This window comes from Phasianus colchicus, chromosome 32 (assembly GCF_987193195.1).
Source record: "Phasianus colchicus chromosome 32, bPhaCol1.hap1.1, whole genome shotgun sequence".
NCBI classification, from domain to species: Eukaryota; Metazoa; Chordata; class Aves; order Galliformes; family Phasianidae; genus Phasianus; species Phasianus colchicus.
In genome coordinates, this window is record NC_143467.1 from 1,313,103 (window position 1) to 1,329,766 (window position 16,664).

General features: G+C 53.8%; 1 protein-coding gene across 4 annotated transcripts; it reads left to right on the top strand.

The window, feature by feature from the left end:
• Positions 1–8,968: 8,968 nt before the first annotated feature.
• Positions 8,969–14,584, top strand: LOC149914024 (uncharacterized). 4 transcript variants are annotated; one of them, XM_090128148.1, is made up of 5 exons: positions 8,969–9,216; positions 12,325–12,399; positions 12,884–12,970; positions 13,214–13,279; positions 13,378–14,584. In XM_090128148.1, the coding sequence occupies exons 2-5, from the start codon at positions 12,393–12,395 to the stop codon at positions 14,574–14,576; spliced, it is 1,359 nt and encodes a 452-aa protein (XP_089984274.1). In that variant the 5' UTR covers positions 8,969–9,216; positions 12,325–12,392; the 3' UTR covers positions 14,577–14,584. The 4 variants fall into 4 exon arrangements, with proteins under 4 accessions (XP_089984274.1, XP_089984273.1, XP_089984276.1 ...); XM_090128147.1 differs by lacking the exon at positions 8,969–9,216 and adding an exon at positions 11,665–11,751; XM_090128149.1 differs by lacking the exon at positions 8,969–9,216 and adding an exon at positions 11,935–12,049.
• The last annotated feature ends 2,080 nt before the right edge of the window (positions 14,585–16,664 follow it).

The window sequence follows — 16,664 nt, forward strand, 5'->3', positions numbered from 1 at the left end:
GACAGCCCGAGTGATCAAAAGGAAGGAAGCAATTTGCTGAATGCCCAGAGTGCTTTTCTCCCACACACATGTGGAGGTGCATGAAAAAGGTAGCTTTTAGTTCAGGGCTGACTGACTTGAGTGTGTGTGGTGAACGAGGCCTTGGTTCTTCTTTTTCTTTGCTTGGGGGTTGGGTAACTGGGTGGGCCTTCCAAAGACAAGGGTTTGGACTCTTGTTTTTCAGGCTGTTTGAGCTCTTGTGGTTCTGAAATGGTAGAAAGTACAACGAACATGCCAGCAGGACAGACATGCAAGAAGATGAACGCAGAATCTGTTTCCTGTGCTTGTGATTCAGTTCTGCTGTCTCATTTAGCTTTTTCAACTGCATATCTAGAGTTCATGATAATCCTATGAAAGTGACAATAAGATGCATTAAGTATTAAATTGGAAAGCATTCTAAGCAGAAATCTGTTCTCACCATTCCTCCCTGTTCCACTGCTGTTACTAGCAACGTTCTGCAGATTCTGAGATGTTTTGCTGGAGAACAAATGCCTATTCAGCAGTGTTGAAACCAGGCTGTAAATTGGCTGACAAAATCCATGAGCATTCCGTGGTTTCCAGGATTACAGCAGCACTTTGGCAGTGTACTGCTATTCCAGTGAACCGATGGGCTGATCCCTAGAGGTGCTGACATGGTGATCAATGAAATGCAGAAAGAGCATTTTCCAGCTGTGTGCAAAGATAGAATCTATTGCCCTTAAATAGAATCCTAGTCAGTGTCCTTCTGCAGTGTTTAGGCTTATAATGTGTTTTCCAAATGCATTTTTGTTGAAGATCTCTAATGTACTGGGAAGTACCTCACCTTCATTGTAACTCGTATTTCTGAGTCAGAAGAAATGCACACCCAGAGAAGTGCAATACAAAACTCAGTAAGAAGCAGAGGCACATCTACTCTCACAGGTCACATTCTGGGCTCTCCTGTTGCCTTCAATGCACTCAACAACAGGCAGTTTAGAAACTCCCTTTATACTCTGTTTTGTGACTTCCACTCACCGTGGATCAAAGCGGCTAGATATAAGCAAAAATGCAACTCTCCTTACAGACTTTGCAAAAAATGGTTTAAATTAGGTCGAGCTCCAATTCTCAAATAAAATTGCACAGGAATCAAGGAAAATAACTGTCGTGAAGTCTTCCTGCTGGTCAGATTAAACAGTAGACTGAAGGTCTTGTAATTGGAATGCTCCATCTCAGAAGAGTGCTGAGATAAGAATATCCGTAATCTGCATTTGTGCAGTCTGTTTTAGCTAGGAGCTCCAAACTGCACGTACAGAGATCCACTGGCTGTGTTTGACAGCGAGTCAGTAAGAAGATAACCATCACACAGGGACCGTTTAAGGCCACTGAAATCAAGTCGTTTCTGAGAGGTGACACATCTGCCTCTTGACCTGACCAGATGTTTGTTCGGAAAGCAATGGTTAGAAGGCAATTAACCAATTAAGGTATCTGTGTTTGGATGGCAAAGATTTGTGTTCACTTGGCATATGTGTGATTAGTGAAGCATCACGAAACAGTGTGAACCTGCAGTACTCAGCCAATGAGGAACCAGGGCAGAAAGAGATCAGCGTTGGGCAGTAGGGGATAAAAGGTGGAACACTGTTTTCTGCGCGCTCCTGCTTGCAGGAGGCCCAACACTGCCATTGTAAAGAAAATCTGCTTTATCAGAGATACCATCCTGGAAAATTATGACAAGCTGGAGCTTTGCAAGGACGTGGAGATTACTTGGTGATCTCTGCTTTCCATGCTGGAGCTGCAGCCAGGTGTACTTAGGTTTCTGAAGTCCCTTTCAGTCTCAGGAGGGAATAAAACAGCCCGAATGGAATGGGTGCAATGGGGCTCTCTCCAGGACACCTGCTGCCTCAGAGGAGTTCCCATCTACTGAACACCTACGGAGCTCCTACAAAAGCACCACGCACAAACGAGGAAGGAAAGAAAAACCCAGGACACGGCGGAGGGGTCCTACCTCTCAGTAGGTGATCCCTGTTCCGTGTACAGAGGATGGACCTAACGGCACCTCATCTGTTCCCCACTTCTTCTCCCCCGCTTCATACAGGCACTTACAGACATCATGGATGGCAAAGTAAGGCTCGTGGAGAAGACTGGGTGTACAGGAGATCTTTAATTCCTCGGAGCTAGAGCACTGCTGGCCCGTACTTGTCTAGATCATGGGTATTTTCCAACAAGCACCAACCAGGCACAGCAACCCACAACCAAAAGTCATTGCCCCTGCCAAGGAACCAGCCTGGCTAGAGACCTCTCATTAGAGACTTGGAAACAAGGCTAGAACCATTATTCCCATTTCACACGTTGTCTTCTCTTCACCACGCATCACGCAGACACAAACAGGTTGGAAGTAAGCATGTTACTACACACCTGAGCATCCTGCTGAGCAAGGCCATCATCCACATACATTCCTTCAACTCAGCTTCCCTGCAAAGACACAAGGATAGAAGACTCAGTTCACCAGAGCATCTACTGGAAACAACTCCTGAGAACTCCCCATTCAGGACCAGCTGCTGGAGATGGATAATGGAGTCTGTCAAAGGGAACACCAGCTTACAAACACAGCGAAACACAGCTCAGGTGTGCTTCGGGCTTCCTTCTGAAACAAGCAGCAACCCACTTTACTGGGATGTTTAAAGAAGGGCCCACAGCACTCATGCACACCCAGAGTCAGAGTCTCCTCCCTGCAGAAGCTGGGTTAGAGGAGCAGGCCATGGGACACACAGGGTGAGAAAAAGCCAGCCTGGAGATCCTCACCACTGAGTGCAGAGCTGTGCCCACAGCTCTGAAGATTCACCCCCTTCTCCCCTCAACGTGGCTCAGCGCTGCGAGGGACACGAGGACCCTTTGAAACATGGACAATGTGTCAGATACAATGTTATCCTCAAGGGAGCAGCCACATTCTAGCAAGAACACACACACAGCATCTGCTAGGAGCAGGGCCACCACCTGGGTGCTGCCCACAGCATTTGCCAGCCATAACCTGCTAAGTACAGAACTGAGCCCAGGGCTCTCAGCATCACTGCAGCACTCCAGCCATCATCAGTAGTGCTACAGCCTCCAATTAAGAAGCGCAGACAGTAAGAAACTGGCAAGAGAGCCACACGTCCTGCTGACAGACAGAATGCTCTTCCCCATTTTATTTACACCAGCTCAGATGCTGGTGAAATTCTAGTCTAGCTTCTCTCTGGACAAACAGCAACACCCAGGTTGGCCAGTGCATCACACCTAAAAGCTCCCCAGACTCCTTCCTCTTCACGTCTGCCTGCACACACACAGACTGACTGTCAGACAGCAGGACAAGGCCTGGCCTTTTGCTCTACTTACAAAGCTTGTAGTTCTCATCAATGCGACAAATCTCTTCATTGGTGTGAGAAGCCACAATTTCAATCAGGCAGCCTTCATCTGTTCCTGCTCCCAAGGGAATCGCCAAGGCAAGATTTAAGGTACCAACAACTGCTCGTGACGTGCAACCAGGTTTAAGAGTTAATGTAAAATAAGAAGACATACATAACAAAGCAGTAAGTCCTTGGCCAGAACTTAAGCAACACGAAAGGAAGACTTCCAAACCTTCACAGGCCTCCTTAGTTCGTGCACATCATACGTGGTGGTGGGAGTCATCACCCCAATGATCACCCTCTCAAAACTCCCACTCAGCTCCGACTTCAAGTCATCAGTCAAATCCTAGAAGGCCAAGAGAGGAGAAAGGAGTTGGCAGAAGGTACGGCCTTCGAGGACAGAAGGAACTGAGCTGTTCACCACTTCCCTTCAGGCTCCAACCCTCCTTGCATCAACAACTGCTCTGAACTGAACAAGAACCAAACAGCCTTGGTCAGGCAAAGTCTCTGCTGACCTTTCTCTTATGGAGATGGCGTCGTTTTTCGCTTTTCACCCAAGTGACACAACCACGTTCACACATCTCTGCAGACCACCTACCCTGCCACTGGTGCTCTTATAGGTGATCAGAACTCACTGATGTTGGGAAACATTTAGTTTGGTCAAGACATCAATGCTGGCATCTTCATCCGTGCCTGCAAGAAACAAATGGAAGCTAGTCAGGCTGCTTGCACAAGAATCACAAGTGCCCTCTGCTCTTGGGCCACCTCCAGTCCCCTACACAGCCAGCTCTCAACAGCCCCAGGACTACAGCTATGCACACAAAGTGCCACGACCCACACCACCAGAGCAGCTGCATTTCGGGACATGAAGGGCAGTTCTGTTTCCACTCTCCAACGATTTTTAGGGCAGTTGTGCAGCAGAGCAATGCAAGCAGCTACGCTTCCCTCTAACAAACCACCAGAGCAGCCCTTGCCAGTGCTGGGGAAAAAATAAAAGTTGACCTGTGGAGGGAGGGAGATCAACTTAGCAAAGCCCTTCATGGCTTTCCTGAGTGCCTGCGCTTCTTGTTCAGCACTAAAACTTGAGACCCCCTTGATTGTTGCCTAAGGCCACAAGAAAAGGAGTTAGCAAAGGCAGACTTGCACCAATGCACACATACATAGAGTTGAAATAAAACAAACAAACATAAAAGATGAACAAGGAGATAGTAAAACTCCACCCACACAAGTGATGCTGTATCAGGCCTCTGTCTCATGCAGCAGCCTATTCTAGTGGGAGTTTCCACGCAGATCAGAAAGAAGCCACAGGGGAACAACTGCAAGGAGAACATATCTCCACATTGCTGCTCATGGAGTATCTGGTTTCCAGTGAAACAAGAGCCTTCTCCACTCAGCAGGAAAGGGCCCCTAAGAAAGCATGGGGGGAGGAAAGATAGGCAGAATTAGAAATTGCTGAGGTATGCAGGGCAGGAGAAGAGCTCAAAACTGGTGGCAAATGCTTTGTGGGGGTGGTTACAGCAGTGGGAGCAAAATAACTGGCAAAGAAGGGGTAAACCTATTTGGGCTGCTGAACTGTGGAAAGATATTGCTGCCCAAATAAAGAATATGGCCGTGAAGGTGCGCCATGTAGATGCTCATGTGCCCAAGAGACGGGCTACTGAAGAACAGCAAAATAACCACCAGGTGGACCGAGCTGCCAAAATTGAGGTGGCTCAGATAGACCTGGACTGGCAGAACAAGGGTGAATTTTTTCTAGCTCAGTGGGCTCATGAGACCTCGGGCCATCAGGGGAGAGATGCAACATATAAGTGGGCTAGAGACCGAGGGGTGGACTTAACTGTGGATGCTATTGCACAGGTTATTCATGACTGTGAAACATGTGCTATAATCAAACAAGCCAAGAAGATGAAACCACTCTGGGAGGAAGGGCGATGGCAAATGAATAACTATGGGGAGGCACGGCAGGTTGATTCTATCACCTTGCCACGATCCCGCAGTGGTAAGTGTTATGTGCTTACCATGGTAGAGGCGACCACTGGGTGGCTTGAAACATAGGTTTCATACCTATAGGTATATATACCTATAGGTACCCCATGCTACCGCCCGAAATACCATATTAGGTCTTGAGAAACAAGTCCTGTGGCGACATGGCACCCCAGAAAGAATTGAGTCAGATAATGGGACTCATTTCAAAAATTCTCTTGTAAATACTTGGGCCAAAGATCATGGCATTGAGTGGATTTACCATATTCCCTACCATGCACCAGCCTCTGGTAAAATCGAACGATACAATGGGTTGTTAAAAACAATGCTGAAAGCAATGGGTGGCGGAACATTTAAGCACTGGGAGAAGCATTTGGCAGAAGCCACCTGGTTAGTCAATACCAGAGGATCTATCAATCGTGATGGTCCTACCCAATCCAGCTCTCTACATACCGTAGAGGGAGATAAGGTCCCTGTTGTACATGTAAAGAGCATGTTGGGAAAAGCAGTTTGGGTTCTTCCAGCTTCTGGAAAGGGCAAACCTCCGCGGTACTGTTTTTGCCCAGGGACCTGGATCCACTTGGTGGGTAATGCAGGAAAATGGGGATGTTCAATGTGTACCACAAGGAAATTTGATGCTGGGGGAGTGCAGACAGTAATTCCATGTATATGTATATAGACGTGTGCGTGTGATGCATTTGTAATCATTTTGTTTGTTTGTATATGTGTGTATATATATATATATATATATATATATATATATATATATAAAGCGTGATGTAGTGATGTAGAATAAGGGGTGGAATGTCATGGTTTTGGTTTTTGCTTATTTGATTTTCAATATTCCACATCACTGCATCACGCTTAATATGTATATATATATATTTATATATATATATATTATGGAGTTGGCTTTTTAATGGCAATTGCAGCCCGCTAACGTGCAGCTCTTTCTGACACAGGCAGGAGACGGGCAGCGGTACTGCAGCTCCTCTGGCAGTTTTGCAGCTACGTCAGGAAGCAGAAGATGTGGATTGGAAAGAACTCAGTTCCTGGGACGTTCCCCAGTTCTTCCCCTAGCTGTCCCCTTGCCTCAGCTGGATTCCCTTGCAATCCAGTGCGTGTCCCTTCCATCCCCCTGGCTGCCCCTTGCTTTCCCCAAGGTAACCCATTACCTTTCCATTACAGCCCACCCATAATTCCCTCAGAGCACCGATACCTCCCTCAATACCTTCCCTGCAAGACCCCAGTAGCCACCCTACAGCCCACCACAGAACCCCATTGCCCCTTAATGACCTCCTCAGACCTGGTACTTCTCTACCATAGCTGGCCCAAAACCTCACAGACCTCCATAGTCCCCAGCAGCACCCCATATCCCCCACTAGACCCCAACTGAACACCACTATTTCCTCCCTCAGATCTCCCTTACCACCTCTAGGGCTCCTTAGCAACCTCAGAGAACCCACAGGTCCCTGACAGGAGCCCCGTCACTATTCCAGGACCCCAGTAGCCCACCTGGGGCCCCTCCTCACCCCCTTCTCCCTCCAGCACCCAAACAACCAAATAGTACTGGGGCAGGGGTGGCTGCAGCAGGAGAGGAATGTGGAGCTGGAGCAGCACCTACACAACACAGATGTGGGTGAAAGTGATGTGGGGGCACTGGGGATGTGGGCCACAGGCAGCGGGAGCAGAGTGCTGTGCAGGAGAAGGCAACGTGTGAGGTAAAGGTGGGACTTGTGGCTGTGGGGACGTGGGTTGGCATGGGGATGTAGGGGGTCTGGGGGCACGTGGGGAGGGGTTTGGGTGAGAATGGGGGATGTGGGGAGGTGTTGGAATGTATTTATTGATTCCTTCCTGAGAGGGGATTGGGGTTCCCTGTGGCCCAAAGGTGGGGTCCTGATCCAAAACCCCATATGACCCCATAACCCCACATAACTTGGCGTGACCCCAAGGCTCCACATGACCCATAACCCTATGGGCATCATAATCCCAGATGGGGCTGTGGACAGTGATGGGTCTGTTCTTGTGTCGTTCAGGGGACACTCTAGGGTGGCTCTGGGGTCGCTGTAGATCAGCTGCCTATAACATCTGCTGACCCCCAGCTCTCCCCCATCTTGCTGGGCAAGATGGGCGTCCAGGGGGCGGTGGGGGGCTATGGGAAGAGGTTCCATGATCAGAGCAGATTCACCGCCAGCTCCGTGTGGGGGAACATCAACCCCACTGAGCTGTGGCTGTGTCCCATAGCTGCCCCATAGCAGCCCCAGAGCCATCCTAGAGCATCCCAGAACAGCCCCATCACTGCCCACGGCCTGTGGCCAGCAGCAGTTCCACCCCCAGCGGTGTGTTGGCTAAAGGCAGCTCCCAGGTGTGGCTCTGCTCCATAGCTGCTCCAAAGTGCTCCTTTGGGGTCCTCCCATAGGTGTCCTTTAGCCGTCCCACAAGTTTGTAGGGCTTCTCCCCATCCCAGCAGATCCCTCCAGTGCCCATGGGGAGTGCGAGGAACGCTCTCATCACTGCTGTTCCACCTGGCACAGCTCGGTGCAGCAGCAAAGCTCATCTGTTGTTGCTATGGCATGACTGCACTCTCCCTCCTCGTGGTGAGGGACAAAAGGTGCAGCTGCTCACTGAGCTCCTTCTGCTCCTGTTGCTCTCCTCCCGTGGCAGTCCCTGCTCTCCTGTTCCCTCTTGGCTGGGGACTGCAGGCTCACAGTCTATGCCACGCATCCGCTTTGCTGTTTCTCCAGATGAGGTCACACGGTGTCAGGTCACAGCATGATGGGGGCAGGCAGGGTCAGGGAGTCCCAGGGTCGTGTGGGGGTATGGTTCACACAGGGCTGTGGCTCACGTGCAGCCATGGGATCACGCACATACAGGGTTATGTGGTCATCTTGGGTTATGGCTCCGGTGGGGTCGTGGCTCAGGGCCTCACCTTTGGGCCACAGGGACCCCCGGTTCCCTCTCAGGAAGAAATAAAACCACTCCAACAGCACCCCACACCCCCCCCCAACCCCCTTCTAACTCCAACCACTCCCCGCATTCTCCTGCACCCCCACTGTCCCCAGACCTTCCCATATCCCAGTGTCCCACCTGCAGCCGTCATCTTGTTTTCACCAGAGCAGCATTCTGCTCCTGCAGGTTGTGTTGCCATATCCATCCCAGGTGCCTGTATCCCCCCCCCCCCCCACCACAGAGCCCCATAGCTCCTCAAGGACCTCCTCAGACCTGGTGCACCTCCCCCACAGCCAGCCGAGGACCTCACAGAGACCCACAGTCTCCATCAACACCCCCTGTCCCTGCTCTGGGCTCCCCCAGAACCCAGCTATTTTTTCCTGCTGTCCTCCCTTACCCCCTCGGCTCACGCTTGGGATCTCACAGACTCCCACAGTCCCTGACAGGACCCCCATCACCGTCCCAGGACCCCCATAGCTCACCCAGGGCTCTGGTGCTGAGCCCAGCGTCCTCAGTGAGCGGTGCTGCAGTGCTGCACCCTGAGCCCTTGTGCAGTGCTGCAGATCCCAGGGCAGTGGGCACTGCTCTGCAGTCACCGCCCGGCCCAGGAGCGCCATCCCTGCGCTGTCTGTGAAAGTCTTGTCTTGGCTTCTGGCACAACTTCCATCTGCAGAGCACATGAGGAGCGTCCCTCAGGCTGCGTCTCCGGGTTAACCCTGCAGCGTCCAAACGAGGAATCCCGCAGCAACCCGCATCTCAGGATGGGCTGCAGCTGTGCCCCAGTGCCTTCATTAAAGAGAGGAGAATGAAGGAGCGTAACGGGGCATCTTTCCTCCTGACATTTCCCATCCTCTGCACGTTGGCTGTGCCATGTGAGTGGCGTTTGGTTACAGAGCAGTGAGTGCAGGTATGTGTGCATACAGGGTGTGCAGAGATTGTAGAATCCTAGAATGGCCAGGGTTTTTACTTTTCCATGTGTGTGTGCGTGCATGGCTGTGTGCAAGGCTGCCGCTGCGCTCGTGTCTTCATGCATGTTGATGTGCAAAGGGGTGAATTTGCACACGTGTGCATGAACACAGTTGTGTGCATCCAGGTCTTTGCACAAGGCCGTGTGGTTTTGCACACATTTGCATGCACGTGGATGGAGTGTGCACACAGGGCTGTGCAAGGATGTGCTTACACGTGCGTGTGAATGCACAGGTATGTGTGCGGGGAAGTCCTTGCACGTGGGTGTGTGGTTCTGCACACGAATGTGCACACAGATGTGTGTGCAGGGGAGCAGCGGAGGTTCCTGGAAGAGGCGGAACTCACAGGAGAGTGCTGGAGAGCACAGGGCCGGGAAGCAGAGTTCTGCAGCTCTGCGCTCTGCACAACAGCCTGCAGGATGGCCTGGAGCGCTGATAGGAGCAGGATAGAATCACAGAATCACACAGAATGGCCCAGGTTGGAATGGACTCTAAGCATCATCTTTAACACCTTCCCACCACAGGCAGGGCCACCAACCTCCCCATTTCATACCAGACCAGGCTGCCCAGGGCCCCATCCAACCTGGCCTTGAACACCTCCAGGGATGGATGGGGCATCCACAGCCTCTCTGGGCAGCTGTTCCAGCACCTCACCACTCTCATAGTAAAGAATTTCTCCCTGACATCCAAGCTAAATCTTCCCTGCCTCAGCTTCAAACCATTTCCCCTTGTCCTGCTGTTCTTTACCCTTTCAAAGAGTTGACTTCCCTCCTGTTTGTAGGCTCCCTTTAGGTCCCGAAAGGCTGCCATTCGCTCACCCCACAGCCTTCTTTTCTCCAAGTGGAACAAGCCCAGCTCCCTTAGCCTGTCTTTGTAGGGGAGGTGCTGCAGCATTCTGATCATCTTTGTGGCACTCCTCTGCACCTTCTCAACATCTCTCTGCCTTCCTTGTATTGAGGGCCCTAGACCTGGACACAGTACTTCAGAGGGGGAGTACATGCTGCCTCAGCTTCTACATGTGGGTGTCTGGGGGAGGATGCACCGAGATGGGGACCGGGGCTAAGGGAGCCAGGGGCCACGTGCTGCTCTGCTTTGGCCCCGTGGGGCTTCTGTGTCCCTCAGGGCCTCAGCTCGGTGGCAGGAGGTGCTCTGTGTCCCCCCCAGTGGTTCGCCCGCAACCCCCGCAGTCCCTCTTTCTGACCTCCAGGGTCACACCCTCCTCTGTGGTCCCCTTCCCATCTGACTACTGGAACACCCTCCCAACTCCAGTTCCCCCATTCTCATCCCTGCAGTCCTCCTCCACCCCCCACCTCACTGCCCCCTTCTCAGTTCCCTCCCCATTCCCCATTCTGACCCCCAGGGTGCCTTTCCTCCTCCCCTTCCCCCGACCCACCCCTCCTAGTCCCCCATTCTGATGCTCCTCCTCCCCTCCTTCCTCCCTCTCCCCCCCAGCGTACTCCCTGAATCCCCCATCCAGAATCACACAATCACACAATCACCAGGTTGAAATCACCAATAGCTCTCACTAATCCGCGTCCCTCAACACAACGTCTCAATGTTCCTTGAACACCTCCAGGGTTGGTGACTCCACCACTCCCAGTGCAGCCCATTCCAGCACCCGACCACTCTGTTGCAGCAGTAATATTTCCTAACGTCCAGCCTGAATCTGCCCTGGTGCAACTTGAGGCCATTCCCTCCCTTAAAGCCCAGCCCCAGCCAGAGAGGCTGGCACGAGTCCTGGGCCTAAACCTGAAGCCACAACACAAGAAGCCAGCACCAGCTTCGGGCCTGAAGCCACAGCCTGAGAGGCTGGTGCCGGCCCTGAAGTCTGAAGCTCCAGCCAGAGAGCCCAGCACCAGCCCTGGGGCCCAAAGCCAGAGGCAGAGGCCGGCACCGGCCCTGGGGCACACAGATGTGCCTTCCTGTTGGTTTCTACTGATTGCTATAGGACTCCACTGACCACTCTGAGGCCATACTGGTCCTCGCTGGTTTTTACTTAGCCATACTGGACTTTTCTGGTCCATACTGCTGTGCACTCCTCCCAGTTCCCACTAGTTCCTCTGGGACTCCACTGACCACTACGAGGCCATACTGAGTTTTTACTGGGCGGCACAAGAGTCATCTTCACTTCTCTGTTGCTTTACTTCAATTAACCCCCCTTCAATTACCCCCATTCAGCCCACTGGGCGGCCCTGGTGTTGGTTTCCTAAAATGTGGGTCTAGGAGGTGACCACTCCCTTTGCCTGTGATGAAAGCACAGAAGTGATGCGGGCACTCGCTGAGGTCACAGTCGTTGCCAGGCTGGGAGCGTTTGTGCCACAGCTGGTGAGCAGAGCTGGTGCACTCGTGAGCGTGCTGCACGCGGAGACTGAGCTCTGTGCTTTTCTTGAGAGAGATCACCCTGTGAGAGCCCACTGGAAGCACCGCTGCGGCGTGTGTGTGAGCTGGGCACAGCTCAGGCTGAGCAGGCTGACCAGGTGAGCTGGGTTGGGTGCTGGCTGGTTGCCGGGAGGTGTCTCAGCAGAAAAGCTGGGCTGGGGAGGATTTCCCAGCTCACACAGTGCCCTTCTGGCTGTACCCACAGGAAATGGGCTCTTGTTGAGATTCCATCCCACGATTCGGTGAGGATGATGAAACGTCATTCCTCCCCTGGAAAACTGCTGCCGAGCCCCCACCTTCGTGTCAGACCTTTCCAAGGAAGCAGAGCGCAGGCTCCATAGAGTGCAACTTGTGGCTCACTGCTCCATGGATTGCTTGGTGTGCCATACCCAGCAGGTGTTTCCCCAAACCACGCTGCAGTCACGGCAGAGAGCCAGCTGCTCAGCTGTGGCCGTGGACGATCAGCACAGCTGTGGGGGAAAAGGGGACCTGGGGGCACTTGCTGACAGAAGCCATGGCAGTCAGACACAAGCTGGAGCTAGTGATGGGCAGCTGTTGCAGCCAGCTGATGTCCAAGCATTGCCCTCCTCCAGAGGCTACATTGCATGGCAGAAGAAAGCTGGGAAAACGCTTCTTCCTCATGATTTTTCACTTGTTCATACTTTGTGTAGGGTTCCTGTCCAAAAGGAGAACTCAGGAATCAAGGCAGCTGAAGACTGCAGTTGCAGTGCTGTAGGCGATGTCAAGTAAGCATCCGTTTGGAGTGCAGGAAGGGGCAGTGAGAAGAGTTTGTGTCAGTTTGTGTTTGGGCTATCAAAGTAGCATCTTTCTGTTTTTGGGGGAGACGTGGTCTTACTGGACAATACTTCTCTGCCTGCTGGTGTCTGTGAAATCAACATACGGTCTGTTGTTGTAGGGACAAAACCAGTGCATCTGTGGAATGGTGCGGGGCAAGGGGGGAAACGGAAAGCCTCCGCAGGGAAGAAGCTCTTGTGAGCTGCGGTGTGGGTACCTGCCTCTAAACAGGGCTGCGTGCAGGGCTGTGTGTGATGGAGGAGAGAGGAAAGGACACTGCAGTTCTGTGCTGACTGCAGAAGTGGCACAAGGCTGCAGCAGCAGAATGGCCAACTGACAAAACTGCTCTTGAAGACCAGAAGTTTGTGGTTGGCAGTGCTCCAATCTTCCTCCAAAGAGATGCTCTTCATGTCTGTCTTGTCTCTTTGCTGTCAGAAGCTGATGCAAGTGGCCTTCCTCTGAAGCGCAGCCAGGTGGAAAGCCAGGGCAGGAGCACGGAGTGTGGCACAGCACCCAAGAGAGGTGTGGACACACAACAGGCATCGGGGTTTGGTGCACTGTCTTTCTCGTTAGGCTTTCTGCCTGTTCTTTCCTGGGACTGTTCTCATTGCGTGTTGCTTGGGGTCTTAATCCCTGGGATTTACAGTTACCTTTCCTGTCCTGATTTATAATGGGAAGCCGATGTTCGTCCTAGATCCCGTTCTGTGAACATGGTCCGGGAGAGCTGGCATTCACTCTTTGGGATTTTTTTGCTTTTCCCTGCAGTGGCGACCAGCTCAGATGTGCCGGAGGACATCACGGACATCCAGGGTTTGCTGTCTTGGATCGATGGTGAGTTTGGGGGCTGCAGAGCTGCAGGTGCGTGTTTGCGCAGAGCGGGTGTGGGAAGGCTATCATCGCCATTGTTGGGGATGTTCTTGCATTTTCAGACGTGGCAAGAGCTGTTGAGGTCCCCCATGAGAACCCCAGCAGCCCTGCCCCAGGATGCTTCATGGCTGAGCTCCCTGACAACCCCAGGGACAGCAGAGAGCTCAGCACACAGGCTGCCTCCGGGACGCCCGCCGACCCCTTCTGGGGGCTCCCACCATCCCCCGGGTTCCTGCCTGAGCTGCACTGTGGGTTGTCGCAGCTGCGCCCCATCACGGCACCTGCGAGTGCCCGGCTCAGTCCACAGCCGACCGCCTTGGCTGTCACCACGCCTCCCTCAGCCCAAAGCGCACAGCCCACCGAGGAGGTGCAGCAAAGGGAGCCGCAGGTGGGTGAGGCTCACTCGCCCCCGTCACCGGGCTCTGTCCCCAGCCGGGTGGCAGAAAAGAAGAAGAGGGGCAGCACCAAGCGGGCCAAGCGCCCTGCGCCTGCCGGCACCCCCCAGAAACGGGAGAGCTCCCAGCAGGAGCAGCCCACCACCAGCGCTCCAGCCAAGAAAAGGAAGCTGCCGCCGCGCAGGGAAAGAACAGAGAGAAAAGGCCGCAAAGGCCCGTGCCAAGCGGAGCTGTCTGGAGCCAGCGCAGGAGCCAGCAGCAGCGGGCAAGCGGGCACTGCCAGCGAGCTGCGCGTGCACTTGTGTAAATCCATCCAGGTCGTGCACCCGCTGGGGCAGAGGGTGACTGTGGTGGGCCCGGCGCGCCAGCCACCCTCCGTGCAGCCCCAACCCTCAGCCAGCACCGGCCCTGCTGCCCTCCGGCCCCAGCACAGCGGCACAGACCAGGCAGCGCCGGCATCTCCAGGCAGCACGGGGCAAGAGGGGGGCACTGCCGAGAAGACGGCGCCGAGCTGCCTGCGCCCGTCCCCGCAGAGGAGCTCACCGCTGCGGAGGGACCCACCATCACCACCACCACCACCACCACCACCACCACCAGCAGTGCTGCACCAGCAGCAGCCTCGGCTGCAGCGCCCCGGGGACTTTGTGCCCTGCGTGGGGCCACGGGCGGGCGGCAGTGCGGTACCCATAGTGATGGAGGAGTCGCTGCCCATCACAGCCGAGCAGCGGCCCGAGCGGGAGCGCATGAAGAAGCTGGCCCAGGAGGAGCGGCAGCGGGCGGCCCAGCAGATGAAGATCGGCCCCGTGCAGTTCCTGGTGCAGCGGGAGATAGACATGGCCATAGCCGACCAGTATGGCTACCCGTAACCCTGCGCTCCTCGCTGGCCCCACAGCACCAGGCAGCAGTGGCAGCGTTCCAGAGGCACCGCCAGCGGCCCCATCCCTCCTTTCCAGAACCAAGCTGTCCTCCGGAGTCATCGTGGCAGTGGGATGGGACGTCATCTGGCAATGAACTCTTGTGGGATGGGAATTTTAGGGTTATCGTCCTTACTGTTACTCCTTGTTTTCTATGTTACGTTATTAAAAGCTTTGTGCTCCCTTTGCTGTGTCCCTCTGCCTGCAGTCATTTGTGCTGTGTCACAGCCCCCCTGCTCCCCATACCCGCCTCTGGGGCAGGATGGGGCACCACAGATGGCCGTGTCCCTCAGCTGCCACCACCAGCCCCAGCGTTCCTCTCTCCCTGCACTCCTTTGTGCAGCAGGATGCAGAGGGTGTTTCACACAGCTCGCCTGTGCTGCCCAGTACCATGCATTGCTGTGGGGATGGGCAGCAGGCACGGGCGGATGGAGGGGAATTGCCCTGGCTCACTGTGCCAGAAGAGACTCCGGCAGGGGCATTTCCCATGGAGGGAATATATAGCAGCGGAAAGGCCAATTGAAGAAACTACGCTTGAGGACCAGAAGTTTGTGGCTGACTGTGCTGAACTCTTCCTCCAAGGAGATGCTCTTCATGTCTTCCTTGTTTTCTTTCTGTCAGAAGCTGATGCCAGTGGCCTTCCTCTGAAGCGCAGCCATGCGGAAAGGCAGAGGGGGAGCACCGAGTGTGACATGGCACCCAAGAGAGGTCCAGGCACACAACAGGCATCGGGGTTTGGTGCACCGTCTTTCTAGTTAGGCTTTCTGTCTGTCCCTTGCTGGGACTGTTTTTGTCGTGTGTTGGCTGTGGTCATAATCACATTAGCATTCCTGTACTGATTAGAAATGTGAACCACGGTTCACCCGAGATCCTAAGATCCATGACCGTGAACACTCCAGATGAGATGTCCTAGCATTGTGGCCCATTTTGCAGACTGAAAGTAGCGTTGGGCTCTTGCTAAATCTTGTTGCTTCTCCTTTCTTAACAGAGATTGGTGCTCAGCCAAATGGCAATATCTCTGTGAAAGTGGTGCAGCAGGTGCGTTCTGAGAGAGCTTGTCACCAAACAGCAGCTGAAGCTCCTCTCCAGGCTGGAGGGCTTCCTAGAAGAGCAGGTCCAGCACAGGGGGAAGACCTTCCCCTGCCGTGTGCCCCCGCTCCGTCTCCAAGGCCCAGGCTGGATGTAAACGCAAGGGCTTGGAAGAAGGGAGACCAACAGCAGCGCAACTGCCAGCCAAAAAGAGAGCGAGGGGTCAGAGCGGAGACAGCGTGCCGGCTCCAGCAGCACAGCCTGGGCCTGCCGCAGCGCGGAGCTCCAGGCGAAGAGGTGAGCAGGTGCTGTGGTACCGCCGTGCTGAGCTGCTTCCCTTTTCAAGCACCCCGAGTTTGCTTAGGGTTTGCTTTGCTTTTTCCTTCTCTGTACAGGGGCAATGGGTTGAAGGCTACAAAGTCCAAGGGCAGTGAGGTGCCAGAATGCGCAAGCCCGCCTCTTTCCGTTAGCTCCATGGTGGTGGTCTGCACGTCCCATGGAAATGTCATTCACTGAGAGGCTTCCTAGTCCAACTCCCTTTGTCTTTTTTCTGCCATCTGCTTTTACGGTACCCATGTTTCTGCAGTTTTGCTGTCGACAAAACAAATTCATCTTTTCTCTTGCCTTACAGCAAGAAGACAGCGACGAAAAGAGAGGAGCGTGGAACTGAAGAAGGCTTCTCAGAGAGCTGCTGCTGCACGAGCAGAGGTGAGTCCTTGGTGAGCACAGACACGGCTCCTGTTGTTCCCAGGGCCTCCGTCTGTCGGACACGGAAGAGATTTCCCGAGGGAAGTGGTGTCCTCTTCCTACACTCGCCTTGTTTCTTTCCAGTCCTGTGCAACGAAAAGCCTTGTGGAGATGATGCAGAAGCTGCAGCTGAAGGACCGAGAGGAGGAGCGTCAGAAGGCAGCGGCTGCCTTCCAATCAGACAATGGCTCCCATTTCACCGCAGAGGTGTAGGAGAATGGGCCAGAGAGGAAGGCATTCGTTGGATCTTTCACATCCCCTGCT

What these genes read in the sequence shown, in the direction of transcription:
- LOC149914024 (XM_090128148.1), top strand. An exon ending in TGGCACAGCACCCAAGAGAG is followed by an intron (nt 12,971 to 13,213) that starts GTGTGGACACAC and finishes TTTTCCCTGCAG; the next exon opens with TGGCGACCAGCTCAGATGTG. An exon ending in TTTGCTGTCTTGGATCGATG is followed by an intron (nt 13,280 to 13,377) that starts GTGAGTTTGGGG and finishes TTGCATTTTCAG; the next exon opens with ACGTGGCAAGAGCTGTTGAG.